At 40.3% G+C, this 18,897-nt stretch overlaps 3 protein-coding genes across 3 annotated transcripts; 2 read left to right on the top strand and 1 right to left on the bottom strand.

The window, feature by feature from the left end:
* Positions 1-2,268: 2,268 nt before the first annotated feature.
* W97_03756 (uncharacterized protein) lies at positions 2,269-2,940 on the top strand (the record flags this gene model as incomplete). The annotated part of the gene is made up of 1 exon (XM_007781650.1): positions 2,269-2,940. One exon carries the CDS (start codon positions 2,269-2,271, stop codon positions 2,938-2,940), a length of 672 nt encoding a protein of 223 aa, XP_007779840.1.
* Positions 2,941-12,109: 9,169 nt separating this feature from the next.
* Positions 12,110-13,222, bottom strand: W97_03755 (uncharacterized protein; the record flags this gene model as incomplete). The annotated part of the gene is made up of 4 exons (XM_007781649.1): positions 12,110-12,322; positions 12,372-12,440; positions 12,560-12,872; positions 12,921-13,222. 4 exons carry the CDS (start codon positions 13,220-13,222, stop codon positions 12,110-12,112), a joined length of 897 nt encoding a protein of 298 aa, XP_007779839.1.
* Positions 13,223-13,512: 290 nt separating this feature from the next.
* On the top strand, positions 13,513-16,914 carry W97_03754 (uncharacterized protein; the record flags this gene model as incomplete). Its single annotated transcript, XM_007781648.1, has 1 exon — positions 13,513-16,914. One exon carries the CDS (start codon positions 13,513-13,515, stop codon positions 16,912-16,914), a length of 3,402 nt encoding a protein of 1,133 aa, XP_007779838.1.
* Between the last annotated feature and the right edge of the window lie 1,983 nt (positions 16,915-18,897).

Raw genomic sequence — 18,897 nt, 5'->3', positions numbered from 1 at the left:
CTTTCGAGTTTTCAGCGACGGGAGATTGCTTGGCCAGCAATAGTCGGCTGGAGGTGAGGCAATCAAGCCATGTGAATGCCTTCCAGAATACGTACTACAACAAATCATCGATAAGGGCGGGGCACCACAAAACTTTATCGATGCTTGTCAGTCCACCATCAACAAGACAAGGGAGATTCAGGACGCCCGTATCCAGCAGGGGCAGAGCATCGCATTAACCCAGCAGCAACAGGTCGCTGAAGGTATCATTCCACCTTACATCCACGAAGCTATTGCCCGGCATGCTGCAACAGTAGAGTAACGCGAAGCATCCCTTTATACACTAGAGCACGACACTAAAATTCGTGTAGCTGTAGGGACTGTACGCTATTTAAAACGTATAGTTTACGATGCTTAGAATTACTGGGACTTTAACGATCCTCCCCGCGATAAGGTTATAATTAAGGAAGGCAGTGCTCTTATTAGTAAGGAAGAAGATCTAAGCAATAACGCCAATAAGTGCTACATTGGATTTAAGAAGACTTATGACTTCTTTTCCGAGTTCTTCAAGCGCGATTCAGTTAACGGTAGGGGTTTAAAGCTCGATAGTTTCGTGCATTTTGGCGAGAGTTATCTAAACGCCTTTGGGGACGGTAAAGAGATGGTCTTCGGTGATGGAGACGGCAAAATTTTCGATAGCTTTATAGATAAGCTCGATATTATCGGCCACGAGTTTACCTATAGCCTGTTGCAGTACCTTAGCCCGCTCAACTATAAGTTCCAGAGCGGCGCTCTTAACGAGCCGCTTGCCGATATTTTTAGCGTTATAGTTAAGTAATAGACTGAAGATCCGGAGCGTCCTTAGACCGTCAACTAAGCCAACTAGCTTATCGGCGAAGGACTCTGGGCTAAAGATATTAAAAGCAGAGCTCTCCGCGACATAAAGAGCCCTAGAACGGCTTATAATAATGAACTAGTCGGAAAAGACCCCCAGCCGGCATACTGGGACGACTTTAAGAATCTTGATATCACCGTAGATCGTGGCGGTGTTCACTTTAATTCCGGCATCCCTAATCGTGCCTATTACCACGCTGCTAGTGCGATTAGAGGATACGCCTAGGAAGGCACTAGCTCTATCTGGTATAAAGCTCTAACGAGTGGTAAGCTCGGCGAAAACGCGACAACTAAGGAGTTTGTAGACCTTACCATCGAGAATGCTGGTGAGCATATTGAAAAGGTCTAGTAAGCTTAGAGGCAGGTTGGCAACCCGTTCCCTGAGAATAGGGACGAGTTGTGACGAATGTCCTGAACGGGCTGGAATATTTGTTTCATTATGGCTTGTTACGATCTCGGGCTCAATGCAAAATTTGTCAAGGGATTTCTGTATTTAATGACATTCTGTACCGTCAGATTCCTTGGTCAACAGCTTAAATATTCGCATTGTAAGATAACGGTCTTTATCTACCATCCTATTGAAACAACAGGCTCTAGTCTTGCTAAGACAATAATGTCTAGGTAAGTTGGGAGAGAGCGGGGCAAGAAATCCCCCAGGATACTAACCTATACAAGTCTTAACGAGTTGTAGGGGCAGTGCTTGCCCAAACTATTATAAAGCTCAATTGGACTCTACGCAACCATCCTACCATATCACATACGAGGTATCTTCCCTGAATTCCGCGTTCCAGTCGTAAAAGAATCATGAAACTTCAGCTATAGAGTTAGTCACGCCACGTTACGCCTCCGCAGCGGATCGAGCGATTGAACAACGCCTGCCAAGCTCGAGCTGAAGGGCTGAGGGTAAGCCGTAGAGTAAGCAACAAGCTGTTGGAATTGCGTTTTACGAAACAACTCTTGCCATGATTCGTTAGGGACCTACGACCTTGCGGATACATAGGGTAGAAGCAAGCCTTCTGCATAATAGCATCACTGGATACGAACTAGATATAATATGCACGCAGGATCGATTTGGTCACGGGCGTCTGACTATGCTGCTAAGGACAAAGGGTAAAGCCATGTATAGCAAGGCTGAAGTAATCGGGTAGACTGGATCTTGAGAAATGACTCTGAAGCGGGGAGCTTCTGAGGTGGGGAAGTCAAGCTACAAAGGGGCATTTTAGCTCGTCTTACACGATACGTTGAGCATAAGGCACACTGATCGAGCCCTCTTAGTCTGTAATCCGACCCGGTTTACCTTATTAGAGGATCTCAGAGTTCATAGCTGGAAACTTATACCATCCTTAACCCACTTCTCCTTTCCTCGCAAACATACCCTCTTCCAGCTCCACAAGCATGTCTTTGGGAAAGATCCACCTAGTCCGCCACGCAGAGGGCCTACACAACCTCTTCAACAACCCTTCCCTTCGCGACCCATCCCTAACCGAACGAGCCTTCTACCGGGCCGAAACCCTCAGCAGCGAGTTCACCGAAGCAAACTCCAACACTGTTGGAGTAGTTCTTACATCTCCACTCCGTCGCACGATCCAGACCTCGCTCACTGCGTTCCCGCGAATCCTGCACAGACGTTACTACCCGGTGGGCTCTGGACGAGGAGGAGTCCCCAGTGAGGCTGAGGAAGGTGTCAACTTGGTGCTTGATCCAGATTTGCAGGAGATAGGGATCGAGCCCGCTAACACGGGGTCTGAATCGCACATGTTGGAGTCCTGGTTTCCGGAGCTTGATTTCAGCAGTCTGCCAGAGGACTGGCATCTGAAGAAAGGAAAGTGGTCGCCTGATCCGGCCGCCGTTAAGAGTAGAGTGGATAGAATCCTACACAAATTGGAAGATCGGCTCGCAAATCTGCGAGATACTGGGAGGAAAGACGTGGTTGTCGTAACTCATGCAGGTGTTATTGCTGCGTTGAAGCCAGGGCTGGATATGCCGGTAGCTTCGTGGAAAAGCTTCGTGCTCAAGAGAGAGAGCAACGGAGAACTCTCTCTTAAGGCGGTATTCTCACCTCCTTAGAAATCTCGCGTATATGTAACTATTTCCAGATTCGCGTCGGAACGACGAAAGACGGACTACATAAAAGAATGTAAGGATACAGCTATTCACTACGATTCAACTATATTCGGTTGAAACTATATCTTTTTAGCTTACTCGTACGCGTGGTAATATACTCCACAGGCGAGCCAGTCACACGGGCGAGCCGGTCACTGTGCTAAAAGAACACTAAACTCCTACTAAGTTCGTAATACCTTAATATACTAAAGCGCAATCACTCTATAATAAAGACAGTATATAGCTTACTCTTTAGGCTCTTAAATAAGATATAACTTTAACCTAGTAACGCGCTATAGCTATCTATAATATTTCCTAAAGTACTCTTAATAACTAACACGCTAGAACTACCTTCCAACGCGATTATAGGCCTAATTTAATAAAGCTTATATAGATAGAGGAGTTAGCAATTATCTAGTATATACTAAACCTAGATTATTAAGGGTTTCCGCTCTAGCTTACTACTATAAAGGATATAGTAGATTCTCTACTCGCTAAGTATTATTAGGACCTAGTAGATATAAACTAGGCTAATACTTTTATTAAGCGCTAACTAGAGCTTAAAGTTAAGTTTAATTAAAAGTATAACTATAGAAGGGCTAAATACAAGGATCTAGAGGTTATTAGAGGGTAGTTTAAGCTAGTAGAGAATATAAAGACTAAGTATAGTATTACAGACGAAGATACCTATAACTTTAATAAATCTAGCTTTATAATAGACGTTATTTTAATAGAAGCGGTTATTATAGGCTTAAATAGATAGAATTAGCTAAAAGCTATTTACTTAGGTAATTGCGAATAGACTATAGTAATCTAGAGTATTAACGTAATAGAGTAGGTAATTCTACTATTTATTATCTTTATAGGTAAGCACCACCTTACTACCTAGTATAAAGAGGATAATATACTCTCTATCTAGGCTATTATAGTTACTAAAAATAGCTAGACAACTAATAAGATTAGTATTAAATAGTTAAAGTACTTTAATAAGTATATAAAGTGTTATACTATTAGCTTATACTATCTTTTAGTTCTAGATAGATATAAGAGCTATAACTTACTAGAACTCTAGAAACTCTATAAGGAGAAGAGAATTATTACTCTCTATATACCTCTATACTTATTACATCTACTCTAGCCGCTAGATATAGGCTGTTTCTTACCTTTAGAGAAGGTATATAGGCGCTAAGTTAAGGATCTAATATAAGGCTGTATTAACTATATTATAAAAACCGAGTTTCTACCCTATTTTAAAGCCGCTTTTAATGCCTTAATTACTAAAAGTAATATCTTAGAAAGCTTTAGAGGCGCTAGCCTAGTTCTATTAGACTTAGAAGCTATAGTATTAAAGCTTAAAGTATAGTTACGCACGCCTATACCTCTACTATTAATAATAGTCTCTAGAAGCTAAAAATACTAAGTAATCTTATTAAGTTTAGATCTTAATTAAAGCTAATTAGAGAGAGAATTTAAAGGTATATTAATAGTTTATCTACTTCGATTATTAAGTCGCTTGATTAGTTTACTAAAAGCGCTACGATAATAATATATTTAGCTATTCTACTATATAAGTAGGTAGCTAAGCTCTAAGTAGCTAATAAAACCGCTATATAATATAAATTACATAAAAGAAAGCGAGTACTAAAGAGAGAGACCTTAATATTTAAAGAGGGTTATTAATTAACTACTCTAAAGGAGTTTAGCGCTTATAGTAATAGTAAGAAGAATAAGAAGAGAGCGTGTATTAATAAGAGTAATTAGTACTAAAGGCGCTATAGGCGGTATAGCGAGATAGAATATAACTTATATATATATAAAAATAAAGTAGAGATAGTATTAGAATAAGATAATATACTATAACTTATAGTATTATACTATATACTATAGTACTATTATAAAACTACTATAATTTTAGTATTCTCTTAGTATAGTAACCGGCTCGCCTGTAGAGTACGTTAGCTATAAATACTAGAACTACTTGTACTATTTTTAGTAATTAAGCCTTTAATAAGCTAGAGATTTCTGAGTTTATACTCTATAGATCTAATATTTATTTATTAATTACTATCTCTAGTAGGCTCACTTTTAGTAAATTGTTAGCTCTATTAATACTCTTATATATTTATAGTATTACGGTTTAGACTTAGTATTCTTTAGTGTTCGGATCTTTAGTTATTTTAGGGTTACGTAACTAAGTTATATGATTTATTTATAGAGTTTTCTACTTGTTTTTCTTCCTATATCTTCCAACCTTATATAACATCTTGTATGTTACTCTAATAAATTAAGTTCTAGTATTAAGCCTTTCTATATTGTGATATTATATTACACCTACTAATTATCTTTTATTATAGCTTAGCTGCGGTCTACTATATCCCCTTCTAGCTCTACTAAAGCCTCTACGTCTATAGGCAACGCTCCTAACACTCTATAAGCTCCTATAGCTATTAACTCGCCTATAGCTCTCGCTACTAAAGTCCTAAAAGACCCTAACATCTAGTACTAGTTCTTTATTAACCTCTTAAACTAGTTTAACGAGATGTACACCTACTTTAGTACATTTAAAGAATAGCTTAAAGATATTACGTAGTAGCGCGATGTATTAGCTATATAATATAATACAGCTATTATTATATATACTAAAGCGACTGAGTAAATCGCTTAACTTACTACCTAAACTACCTAATTAAATACTATCTCGACTAAGAAGTTAGAGAAGCTTTCTAACCTAAAACTATTTTTTAGTTCTAACTATACTACCCTCTACTTCTTTATCGCGAATATTCGTATAAAGCTTAGTATTAACGCTAACTAATACCCTACCTAAGCCGCCTAAACCTTATATCTATACAATTGCCTAAAGGGTACTATATAGGCACTCTTCCTCCTATATATTCTAGCTAATAGTACACTCGAGTTTAGCTCTATTAAGGAGATAATTAAGCACCTTAAACTATCCTTTAGTAATCTAAATCCTAAAGCGACCACGTAAGCTAAAATTACTAAGCTCTACTAAAAAAATCATGATTTTATCTTATTTACCACTAAGTTCTAGCGCTACATCCATAATACTAGCTATAATAATAATAGAAAGAAGTCTATACTCTTTATAGGCCTATTAAATAAGATTTAAGCCACTCTAGTAAGCTAAAATATAGAGAATATAAGTTACCTTAAGTACTTCTACCTATACTAGCGTATTAATAGGCGTCTATACACTACTACTAGTGCGGCTATAGGCTTATTATCCTTCTAAAAGCGCGTCTTTCTAACTATACTTCTAGCTACTAGTACCCCCTATATAATAACTACTATAATTACTTTCTCGCCTACTTTCTATTCTAGACCTACCACACCGTAGTCTATACCCGCGACTTATAGCTATAGCGACCCTATAGACCTTATAATTAGATATATCTAATATAGTCTAATTACACTTAAGATAAAGTAGTAGCGCTTTAATAATAATAAATGCCTATACTATAGTAGCGATTATATAGTTTATAACTACCTAAAGAAACCTCGTGCCGCTATACACGCGATTAATTTTAGTTCCGCTCCTAATACTCTAGACTCTACTACCCTATCTAGAGACTTAGCTCGCTTAGAAAACAAGTAGTCTCTACTAGAAGTTACTTGTAGAGACCTACACCTAAAATAGTTAAGATTTTCTTTTCCTTAATCTCCTAATCTCCTTAGTAAGACTTTAATAAAGATTAACACCTTATAGTTAACTATACTTTAGTTACTAGTTCACGTAAATATAAGTCTACCGCTCTTATTAACACTAGAGCTTCTAGTACCACTTTTATTAACTAATCTTATACATAAAACCTTAGCCTTTATCTTCTTCCCCTTAGTTCTTCTATTACCCTTAAAGTTATTAATAGGCACCCTACCGCTACTAGTAATATTACCCACTTCGTCTAAGTTAAGTTTCTAGTAGAGTTATTTAAATAGACCCTTACCCTCTTTATTACTCACCTTAGTTATTTCTTAGTTATTCTTAGATACCCTTAGCTACTAGCTTGCTGCGCTATACTTAATGCTAACTAACGACTATTAGTACTCCTTAATAGGAACGCTGTCCCTTACACCTATCTAGACTCTATTATAGTACCCTAGAAGAGGGCTAAAGAGCTACTTAATCTCGCCTTACCTCTATAAAAGACCCTAGATATTTATGTAATCGGCGTAGTACTCTTTACCCGCCTAGTAAATACTAAGAAGACGGGCTACTAGCTCTTCGCAATTATAATAAGAGATATTAAAAAGGCCCTTGCTTCTAAGAAAATTATAGACCTAGCTACTATCTTACCCCCTAAGTACTATAAATTCTTAGATATCTTTTCGAAATACCTCTTAGACTAGTTGCCTCCGCACTACACCTATAACTACTATATCCAGCTATAGCTAGGGATAGAACCGCCTACTAGACCTCTATATAGAATATCTTAGGAGGAGCTACTTGTCCTAAAAAAGTACCTAGAAGACTACCTTATAAAGGGCTTTATCCGCTCTAGTAGTAGCCCTATAGCCTCCCCTATTCTTTTTATCCGGAAGCCTAGAGGGGGCCTCTATTTCTATATAGACTACTAGGGCCTTAACGCGATTATAGTTAAGAATAAGTACTCTATCCCGCTTATCTAGGAAACTCTCGCGCGCTTCTTATTAGCTAAGTACTTTACTAAGCTCGATATTATCGCGGCTTTTAATAAGCTTCGTGTTATAAAGGGTAATAAATAGCTTATAGCCTTCCGGACCTGCTATAGCCTCTATAAATACTTAGTAATACCCTTTAGATTATCTAACACGCCCTTATCTTTCTAGCACTATATTAATAACATCCTATAGAAATACTTAGACTAGTTCTATACTACTTATATCGACGATATTCTAATCTATAGTAATACCTTAAGCGAATACTAGGACTATGTCTATAAAGTACTTACCTGCCTATAAGAGGTAGGTCTATAGGTTAATATTAAGAAGTGCGAATTCTACGTCTAGAAAGTTAAGTATCTTAATTTAATTACCTTAATAGAAAGTATTAAAATAGACCTAGTAAAAGTCTCCGCTATATAAGAATAGGCCTAGCTAAAGAACCTAAAGAATATTTAAGGCTTCCTTAGCTTCGCAAACTTCTATTATTATTTTATCCGGAACTTCTTTAAGATTATCTCACCTCTTATAAGTCTTACTTGTAAGGGCTAGGCCTTTCTATAGTCTCTAGACTGTAAGTTTGCCTTTTAGAAGTTAAAGCACGCCTTTATTACCGCGCTAATCCTTTAGTACTTTAACTAGACTAAGCTTATAACTATAGAAATAGACACTTTAGACTATATTATAGCTAGTATACTCTACTAACTAGATACAGAAGGCTAACTCCGTCCTATAGCTTACTTCTTAATAAAAATATCTATTACTAAGTGCAACTATAAGATTTATAATAAAGAACTACTAGCTATTATTAAGGCCTTCGAGGCCTAGCGTCTAGAACTAGAAGGAATAGAAGAGCTAGTTAATATTATTATAGACTATAAGAACCTTAAGTACTTTATATCTATAAAGTCTCTTAATTATTACTAAGTCTGCTAGAGTAAGTTCTTATCCCGTTTTAACTTTAAGATTACCTACTAAAAGGGTAGCCTAAATATAATAGTAGATGCCTTAACTTATTAGTCTAGAGACCTCCCTACTAAAGGAGGGAGTAATTCTTAAAAAAACTAGTTCTAAATAGTACTAAAGTAGTATAACCTCGATTCTTAGCTAAAGCGCGCTCTTCTAGCTACTAGTAAGATTCATTTAGCTCCTACTAGATTCTCTACCACCCCCACTAACCCTCTATAAGATACTAAAGATAAAAAAGACCTACTAGTAATCTAGCTAGATATAATTAAAGTACTAGACGAAATTCCTAAAACTATACTAGACTAGGACATTAATTCCGCCTATATATTAGACGAGTAAGCTTAAGAGATTTTAACCTATCTATAATAAGGCACCCGTACGCTTAAGAGCTTCCTACTATCTAAAGTCTATAAAGAGGATAACCGAATTATCTACTAAGATCGCTAATTTCTACTAGACTCTTACTAGGTTAGAACACGCGCCCTATATAAGGCGCACTCACCCCTAGCTATTAGATATTCTAGGAGGGTAAAGACATTTAATATTCTAGCACGCTCCTACTAGTAGCCCAGAATAACGCAAGATGTCCGCTAGTTTATCTATAACTATTCTATCTACACTCGCATGAAGGTCTCGCGGGACTACTACTATAGCTTATTAAAGCCCCTATCTATACCGGATTGGCGCTAGTTTAATATCTCTCTTAACTTTATTATTAAACTCCCTAAGAGTAAAGACTACTAAGAAAACTTATATAAGAATATTCTTATAGTTATAGATCGCCTCTCTAAGATGCGGCACTTTATTCCTTATAGTAAGATAGATGCGCTAACTACTATAGCGCTCTTCTTTTGTTATATTTAGAAGTACTATAGTATTCCTAGATCTATTATCTTAGATTAAGAGAGCTAATTTATTAGCTAGTTCTAAAAGGAACTATACCTCTAGCTAGGTATCCGGTACGACCTCTCTATAGCCTATTACCCTAAGACTAATAGCTAGACTAAGAACGCTAATGTAGTTCTAGAGTAATACCTATATATATATATAGTGTTTCTATAGGACGACTAGGTAGACTAGCTACTATATACGGAGTTCGCGTATAATAACCACGTATTAGAGACTATATAAGTCTTACTATTTCTCGCTAACTATAGTTAACACCCTTTCCTTAGCTTAAAGCCTTAACTTTCTACTATAGACCTACCCGCTAAATTAGACTATAAAGGAGCAGCCCGATTCTATAATAAGATAATAATTATTACTTAGAAACTAAAGGAGTAGATGCGTCTAGCTTAAGCCACCTATAAGGACGCTACTAACTACTACTAAGCCCCTATACTAAAGTACTAAGTTAGCGATAGTATGTATCTAGACACATATAACTTATAATCGGGCCGCCTACTCTAGAAGCTTTTAAATAAGTACTATAGCCTCTTCTATATCACCGAAATTATTAGTATATATAGCTACCGCCTAGAGATTCCTTAGTTCTAGCGCTACTACTCTATATTTTATACCTTACTAATCTAGCCCTCCACTAATAACCTACTACTAGGATAAGCTCTACTATCTTCTTTCCCCTAATTAGGAACCTCCGCGGAAGACGTATAGGGTATAAACTAGATTCTTAACTCCTAAAACTATTATAATTATTTTAAGGTACTTATAGACTAGATCGGCTTAAATAAAGACTCTTAGAACCCCTTATACTATATACTAATAGCCCCTATAGAAGTTAATTATTTCTTTACACGCTACCCGAATAAGCCTAGCTAAGCTTATTAGTTAAAGCTTAAAGCCTATAGCCGCTCCTTATCTCCTATAGATTTAAGTAAGAATACTAATACTAAATTGGAATATAATCCCGACTTAGACGCCTTATAGAAACTCGGCTCTTAGGGGGGAGCTACTATTATAGTTTAGACTTAGTGTTCTTTAGCGTTTGGATCTTTAGTTATTCTAGGGTTATATGACTAAGTCACGTAATCTACTCGCGGAGTTTTCTACCTATTTTCCTTCCTACACCTTCCAATCTCGTGCAACGTCTTATATATTACTCTAACAAATTAAGTTCTAGTATTAAGCCTTCCTGCATCGTGATATATAGTATAATATTATAGTAGAAGGTCTCTTTCAAAGGCGTTTTATAAGTTTATCTCTCTAAGAAATAGTACTTATAAATAGTACTATATTCTAATTCTTCTAGGCTATAGTAGAAGCTAGAGGCGTAAGAGCTTAGTTTGCTAGCTATAGTATAAAGATATTCTATAAAGAGAGAAGAGAAGGTATCTATAGGCGATATTAATATTTATATCTAGTCTACTAACTAAGTAGTCGTGCATCGCGAGCCGGAACCGTAACACTATAGATAACTACTCTATTACTAAGCTATAGAGCTATAGTAACTAGATCTCTAGTCTTGTTAAAAGAAAAGTAATATAGATAAAGACCACCTTTAGGCTAAACTCAAATAAATAAGAGGGCACTATTATATATATTATTAATAAGAGGATTATATAGTAATAATCCTAAGTATATCTAGGTAAGCCTGGATTGTAAACTTGGATAAATCTTATATATTACTACATCCAGAATGAAATGTTGCTAATAAATCAAGCCACTTATCGACTGTCATTCCATCCAAAGTGACGATCCCAGGAGATAGCCCGAAACAGAATCAAGGGAGATCCAGGAAGAACATACGACACCATCAGCAATCCTTTCCCTCATCTTAACAGCTCTCGCCAAGCTCGGCAACCTGCTCCTTCTTCTATCCCCAATGACGTCCGAGGTTCTGATCGTGGGCAAAATAGCTCCAATGGTCCGACCACTTGCGAGCCATTCACGTCTACCACAAATGGCGCAGCGGCTATGCCAAACGCCGTCCAGGGAATGACAGAGACCACGACATCAATTGCTGGAAGAGAACAGAGTCATGTGCAGGAAGGGAGTGCGGCTGAACAGACGCCGATAAGATGTAACACCGAGCATGCAAACTCCAGGAGCAAGGCGAGAAGTGCAAGCCCATTACAAATGGGAAGATCAAATGGTGATGATGTGGCCAAGCAGTTAGGGCTAAAGGTATTAGAGTACCGAAATTACCGAAAGATCATGGAGGAGACAAAGGCGCGATGCAGTGAGCATTCAGCACGTAGTGAAGAGTTTGAAAAGATCATACATTCGGAGCAGGAAATGCTGCAAGACTTGCAGAGACAACTTGAATCCTTACAGGAGCAGATAAAGCCGAAACACGAGAGTGTTGATAGCATTACCAAGGACCTACAGCGTGAAAGGGAGATGGAGCAAACCGGTAGAAAACAGGTGCAGATGGTCGAGAGACAGATATCGGGATTAAGAGAGCAGTTGGGGCTCTAAAGCATCGCGATTGGAAGATTGGTCGCCTCAGCAGCCATATGTATTGGTGTTGTTATTACCATCGTGTAACTCCGTACCTGTGATTCCTCGCTCGGCGCTCCTCCACGCTCCAGACTTTTTCAAGTCAGAGATTATCGTCGCTTTCCTCCTCTTCTTCCTTTTCACCTTCGTGTTGCGGTTTCCCAAATGTGTCGAGACGAATTTCGTAGCCTGTATCGTTCCTTCCCGGGCTTTTCATTGTGATGACTTTCTGTCGCGTCTCTTCATCAATTGTCTCATCTTTTGCATCGCCAGCAAGCCGCGACGTAGACTCCAAGGGATGGGTGGTCACTTTGGTCTGTAAGGCGATCAGATTCTGTCACCTGCTTCGACATGGATATACTGACCCAGCCTAGGAGCTCGTGGATGTGAAATTTGAATCCACTTGCGAACACCACGACCTCCTCGTCGGCCGCCTACACACGCGTTAGTAAATGTTAATATACATTTCGGGTAGAAAAAGCCTTGCCTCGCCCTGATAATGATTCCACCCTCCGGCCGCTGCACCAAGATACCACGCACCGTCCGCTCCAACGTCCACTGCATTCTGAGCAGTGACTTTGAACCCGACCCTGATCGTCCTTGAGGAGTCTGTCCATGTGGTCAAAGAGCTTTTTTTGGTGGAGTAGACGTCAGTCACGATAGACAGCCTATGGCTCTTGATTTCATCTTTGTGCTTCGATTCCATCAGGGCGTCCACGTTATCCTTCACCCATCGTTTAAATGGCGACTCGTGGTGGAACGCTTCTCGATGAATCGGTTTCTCCGTGATCAAAATGGCGCCGAAGTTGCCGGATGATTTGTATTCGAAGGTCAGAGCTTCGCTGGCAGGTGCACCGGGGATTTCTCTGTGACCTTATTAGCCAAGGCCTCTACCAGACTGTACCAGGACTTACACTCCGACTTGGCCGGTCACATTGGTCTCCGTAACCAGGGTGGAATATTTGCGGTCCCAGTCGGTAATTACTTTGTACTTTGCGCGTTCTAGCTCTTCCTCTGGCGCTTTCAGACGTTTTTGTTGGAGTGATTCTGGGTCATCAAGCTGTGCGATCGGCTGCCAGTCACCCAAGTCATTCCAATACCCGACTGAGCCGGGTCGAAGCAGTTTGGTCGAGGTGGGCTTGTACAGCGCAAGGCCGTAAGGGTGGTCCTTCATTTGCTCCTCGTAACGGAGATGAAGCGGCGTATGAACGCTCATCTTACTTACTAACCCCTGATTTCAATCAGATGCAATAGCGGAGTCGTAAAAGAATCTGTCGGACGATCTAGCGAGGAGAAGCCTGATCTCTACGTCCGCAGGTCGGCGATTGTTTTTCAGCCGCATCCAGTGCACGGACCTCCTGGCGTCTACGAGGCCGCAAATGCGGCCTCGTCCACGGCCTCTGAAAGTTTTACGAACGATACACTTTCTCAGTCAATATATGAAATAGTCCTCGCGAACATAATTTCTTTATACTCCTTTTTCCTTTCATTTCGGAGGATCTCACCATGGATCAGCAGGGCACACTTCCCGAAGGTCTGTTGGCTGCATTCCAGGCTCATATCGATCAAGCTACCTCGTCTATGGATCCCAAGCAGCGCTGCATGTATATGGCAGGGCATTACGCAGGCATATACATTGGAAATGATGACCGCGACGAGTTTTCGTCCGAACAAGCCATCTCACAACTTGAAGAATGCGTTCAGCTCAACGACGGCATATGTTCGGCTGACATTGCTGAGCTTTTCGCCGACATCTATTTTGAGCGCTTGTCACGGCTCGGTATGGAAGTGGATGCAGAAAAAGTGGAGGAGAACCTGCGCATCATACTCGCCGAACGTCCGAACGATCCAGAAAGCGTTTTCAAGCTCATGAGGATTCTTCATGTGCGTTACATGCGTACATTCTCTCCGGCACGTATTGAGGAAGCTCTAGACCTGGCCCAAGGCACAATAACCGCACTGAGCGACGACCATCCACAATTGCCGCTTCTGCTAGGGGCATGTGGTATCTCTTTGCTTGATCAGTCGGAATCACGCAACTCTGTTGACAGCCTTCACATGGCCATTGAGCTCTTTCATGCTGCTGAAGCCTTGTTTGGAGATGGCCTCTCTCGCGACTGGGTCATTGTCCGTGTGAATCATGCAGAAGCCCTCAGGCGTCGCTTCGAGGTTTTTGGAGATCAGACGGATCTCGACAAAGCTCTCGATGTCTTCGAAGATATCGGTGATGTCCTCCAATTCCGGGCTCCAGACGCACTTGAATTCGCTATGGTACGCATGCGGATTCTCCACGCTCGATGGCGACTTAATCCGAACAGCCAATCACTTCAGACCTTGAGAAAGGAATACGCTGAGCTCCAGCCTGTGTTACTTCAAAACCATCGGAGTCCTATCGGCGCTGATTTAATGCAAGCAACAGGGAAAGCCTTGAACGAGACGTTCTTCATGAGCGCAAGCAGAACCGGATTAGGCTTCACTTCGGTACAATCTGGATTAGCCTTCGCTCAAAAATTGCTCCGCGCTTGGGGTCAGCATGGGGAATCAACTCCAGGTTTGGCACCTTACCTCTTCGAGATGGGTTTGGCATACGAACAGCAGTATTCCGCCTACTTCTCTCCTGAAGCCCTCGAAAAAGCCTGCGACATACTTATGCGATGCTGTAGATTGACTGATCCACTGAGCGCTCCTTTTGGGTTTCGGACGGCACTCATGGTGAGAACGTTGCGAAAGCTGGAGCGCATTGCGGTAGGGCGATATCGCCCTCTGATTCAGGAACTTGGTCGAATAGCAATCGGATCGGCAGTAATCCGTCCATTGCCAATGGCCATTAAAGCCAAAGCTGCACTGGCAGAAGAACTAGCTGCGCTCGCCGTTGAGCTCTTCGAGCGTGACAAGGATGTCTCCTACCTGGATCGCGCCATTTCCCACTTTGAGAAGGCAGTGGAGATGTCCTCAACAGACACACAGGAGCTGGTGCATTCACTTCATGGTCTGGCGAAGACTTTACTGCGAAGAGGCAGGGAAAGGTCAGCGGCAGCAGCACAAGACTATGAGGCAGCAGTGAATGCACTGGAGAGGATACAGGAATTAGGGAGGCAAAAGACTTTCACCTTCATCGACGGCTACGACACTCTGGGGGAGATACGAGCAAAACAGTTCGAAATCGATTCGGATGCCAAATATGCAAATCAGGCCATCGACGCGTGGAGAATTGTGTACAAGAGCCCCAATGTCAGCCCAGTGACGAAGTGGGCAGCAGCCGTCAACGTATCTACCATCCAGGAACGGATTATCCCATTGATCCACGGAGACCTCAATGACGCAGCTGAATCTCTAGCTGACAGCGTAGACGCTACTCTTGAGGTCATCTCAGACTCTGATACGCGTGCTGAGCAAATCTGGAAGATACGGATTTTCGCCCCATTATCTTCTCATGCCGTGAGCGTTGGACTGCTAGCGGGAAAACTGCCGGAAGCAATGCTGAGGCTGCTTGAGCGCGGACGAGCTCTTGTCTGGAACCGTTTACTGAACAGAAAGGCAGACATCTCAACTCTAAAAGAGAAACATGGCGACCTGGCCGAACGTTTCTTGGAGCTGCAGAAAATGCTTCCAAAGGAGAACGACGAAGTCAAGGCGCTCGAAGGATTGACGTTCAAAGAAACAGTCGAGTCCAATCGATATCATATCAGTGACGAGTACCACAAGCTCCTCCGCGAAATTCGACAACAGCCAGGGTTTGAGGACTTCATGCTCCCTTCTGGCTCTTCAGAGGAACTGAAAAGACATGCTTCTGAGGGCCCAGTGGTTACCTTTGTCCACAGCATAACCTGCCATGCCATTATTCTCACCACGAGCCGCATCGAGTCGATACACTTACCGGATTTTGACAGGGCCAATTGCGTGGGCCGGCTTGGTGACTTCGACGAGTTTCTTAGAGTACGAGAACGCGACCCAGCTAGGGCGACGGAGATCATCGAAGGCATTTTGACCTGGCTTTGGACCGCTGCTGCTGAGCCTGTCATCGACTTTATCTACAAAGAGCTTGGCTTTGATCGCAAATCTCCGCCGGCAGAGCTACCGAGAATTTGGTGGGTATGCAGTGGGTGGATTAACTCCTTGTCTATTCATGCTGCAGGAGACCATCGACGAGCAATTGCCACGGGCGAGCCTTGCACTGTCATGGACACGGCTGTATCCTCCTACACTCCCACGCTTCAAGTCTTGGAATACACTCGCCGTACGATGGACCGGATGACTTCGACTCCTCCTGAGAAGCCATCAGCCGTTCTCGTAGGCATGAAATTCACTCCAGACAAATCGCCCGATCTGGACGCCGCTGCTACTGAAATCAAAGCCGTCTCCAACATCCTTTCCCAACTTTCCTACACGGTCGCAACACTCGGCAATCCCTCCTCGATATTCATGACCCTCGCCACCCGCAAAGCTGTCGTCACCGCCCTCCGCACCTGCACAATCGCCCTCTTCGCCTGCCACGGCGAAGCCTCAGAAGAAGACCCTCTGAAATCCCTCCTCTGCCTTCAAGACTGGCGCAAACGCCCCTTCGATGTCGGTATCCTCATGCGCATGGATTTCGACAACTGCCAGCTCGTCAACCTTTCCGCGTGCGACGTGGCGGTAAACCGGGATATGTTGCTTAAGGAACAGGGATTACACATCAGCGGGGCATTTCAGATGGCGGGTGTGCCGAATACGATTGCGACTTGGTGGCCTGTTCTGGATTCGCAAGCTACGAGGGTTTCGGAGGGCTTTTACAAAGGATTGTTGAGTGATAGTGGTGGGTTGGATGTGAGGAAGTCTGCGAGGTCGCTGTGGAGAGTTCTGCGTGAAATGAGGGATGACGGGCTAAGTGCTAGGGTTTGGGGCGCTTATTCTCACTTTGGCGTTTGAGTATCCATCAAGGCCGCGAATCTGTAGCTATATTAGCTAACGTGTTTCATAAGCGAGCGCCGCACCCAAGCGAGCGCCGTAGTATTACTAGCGCTATACCTATATAGCAACTTTACACAACACTATAATAGATTATAGTACTTTATAGAATATTATAATATTATTTAGAAGCGCTACTATTATCTCTATCTTCTATTTCTACCTTATAGGTACGGGAATTATGCCTAATCTTACTATAACTATAGCGCCTCTTTACGCGCACCCTCTTTATAGGCTTTTTACTATTATTATAACTACTATACTTTCTTATAGCGATTAAATTAACTACCTCTCTAACTATTAGAGTCTCTTCTATCTATATATATTATCTTTTACGGCTTTTGCGCTTTATAGCTACCTTAGTTGCATCTTATAGGCGTACTATCTCTTTATATATTAGTACTATCTTATATACTATCTACTAAGCACCTTTAGTAAGCTATTTAACCTACTTATTAATAGAACTTACTAGAGACCCCTAATAGTTTAATATATAATTTTAAACTAGTATTAGCTACGCTTTTATCTCGCTAGTATTATATAGTATTTTCGGCTTCTAGGTAATATTATTAGATTATAGTAGAGTTAGCGTATATAGTTAAATATTAAGCTTTAATAGCACTACCTCTAGATTATATAGGACTAGACTAGTACCTCTAAAGCCTATACGGATATTCTCTACTATAAATACCTAACTAAAAGTAGCTTTAAAGGCTAGTAGAAAGGTCTCTTTATTAATATAGTGGATATAGCTATATATTAAGACCGAGATCTTTCGTTATATATACGCTTTAATAGTAAGAAGTAAGCGACGTTAAGTAGCTATAGTAGATACAATAAATACGGAGATATATAAAGAGTTATTATCTTCTTCTCTTTATATTAATTCTAGAAATTAACTAAATAGTAGCTCTTATAGCTATTAATAATTAGTAGCCTATATATTCTAATAGACTTTACATACACGTTAAAGTATTTAAGCTAGGTAAGTACTAGATTATTATTAGTCTAGCTAGTAGGGCTAACTTAAATAACCTAGTTCTATAGTAGGTTCTTAGTAAACTAGTTTAAGATAAGAATCTTACTTGTAAAGATAAGGAAGAGTGGAATAATATACTCTATTACTTTAACGCCTTATACTAGAGTAACCTACTTATAATTACTAGGTTATAGCTTCTTCTATTAACTAGGTTTCTCTAAGCCTATAACTACTAGCTAAGATAATATCTTACCTATTAGAAAGCTAGACTTATTAAAGTTATATATATTCTTATTAATAATACTATACTTCGCCTTTATATTCTGCACTAGTATAAACTAGGGCTATATAATTACTAGGTCCTTATAAGTAGCTTGCTAGTAATTATATAGGCGGGTCTATTATATTTATAGCTTAGATAAATACTTAATAAAGTTATCTACCTAGTTCTTACTAGTAGCATTGCTACCACGCTCTTAGAGTAGCTTATTAGCTATATCTTATACATTTACCTTTAATAATGGTAATCTATATAGGCTTTTATTAAAGACACGCTATATAATCGCCTTCTCTTCTAGCTTTATTAGGCGCTTTAAATTCGGCTTATAATTATATTAATACTATATTCTAGCGCGTCGCTATTATATTATATATTTAGGGACTTTATAGATTAATTTAGCGTATTACATGCTTTAAACTTATTAGAATTTAATATTAAAGATAGTAAGCTAGATGTTATCTTTAGTATAGGTTCTTTAGACTTTGCGTTATTATAGTATTTTATGTAGTTATTACGTAGGTGTGGTTCTAGTAATACTATAGCGCTTGCTTGTAAAATACGTTATATATATTTAATATTCTCTAGTAACTAATTGAGGGTAGTAAGAATAAGGCTCTGTTGTATACTTTCTTTTTTATTCTTACCTATACAATAAAATCGCGTTCTTAGTATCTAGCTTATACTA

The sequence above is a fragment of the Coniosporium apollinis genome, assembly GCF_000281105.1.
Source record: "Coniosporium apollinis CBS 100218 chromosome Unknown supercont1.15, whole genome shotgun sequence".
Lineage (NCBI taxonomy): Eukaryota > Fungi > Ascomycota > Dothideomycetes > Coniosporium > Coniosporium apollinis.
Note: the sequence above shows the minus strand (reverse complement) of the source record. Positions and strands in the feature narration are given on the sequence as shown.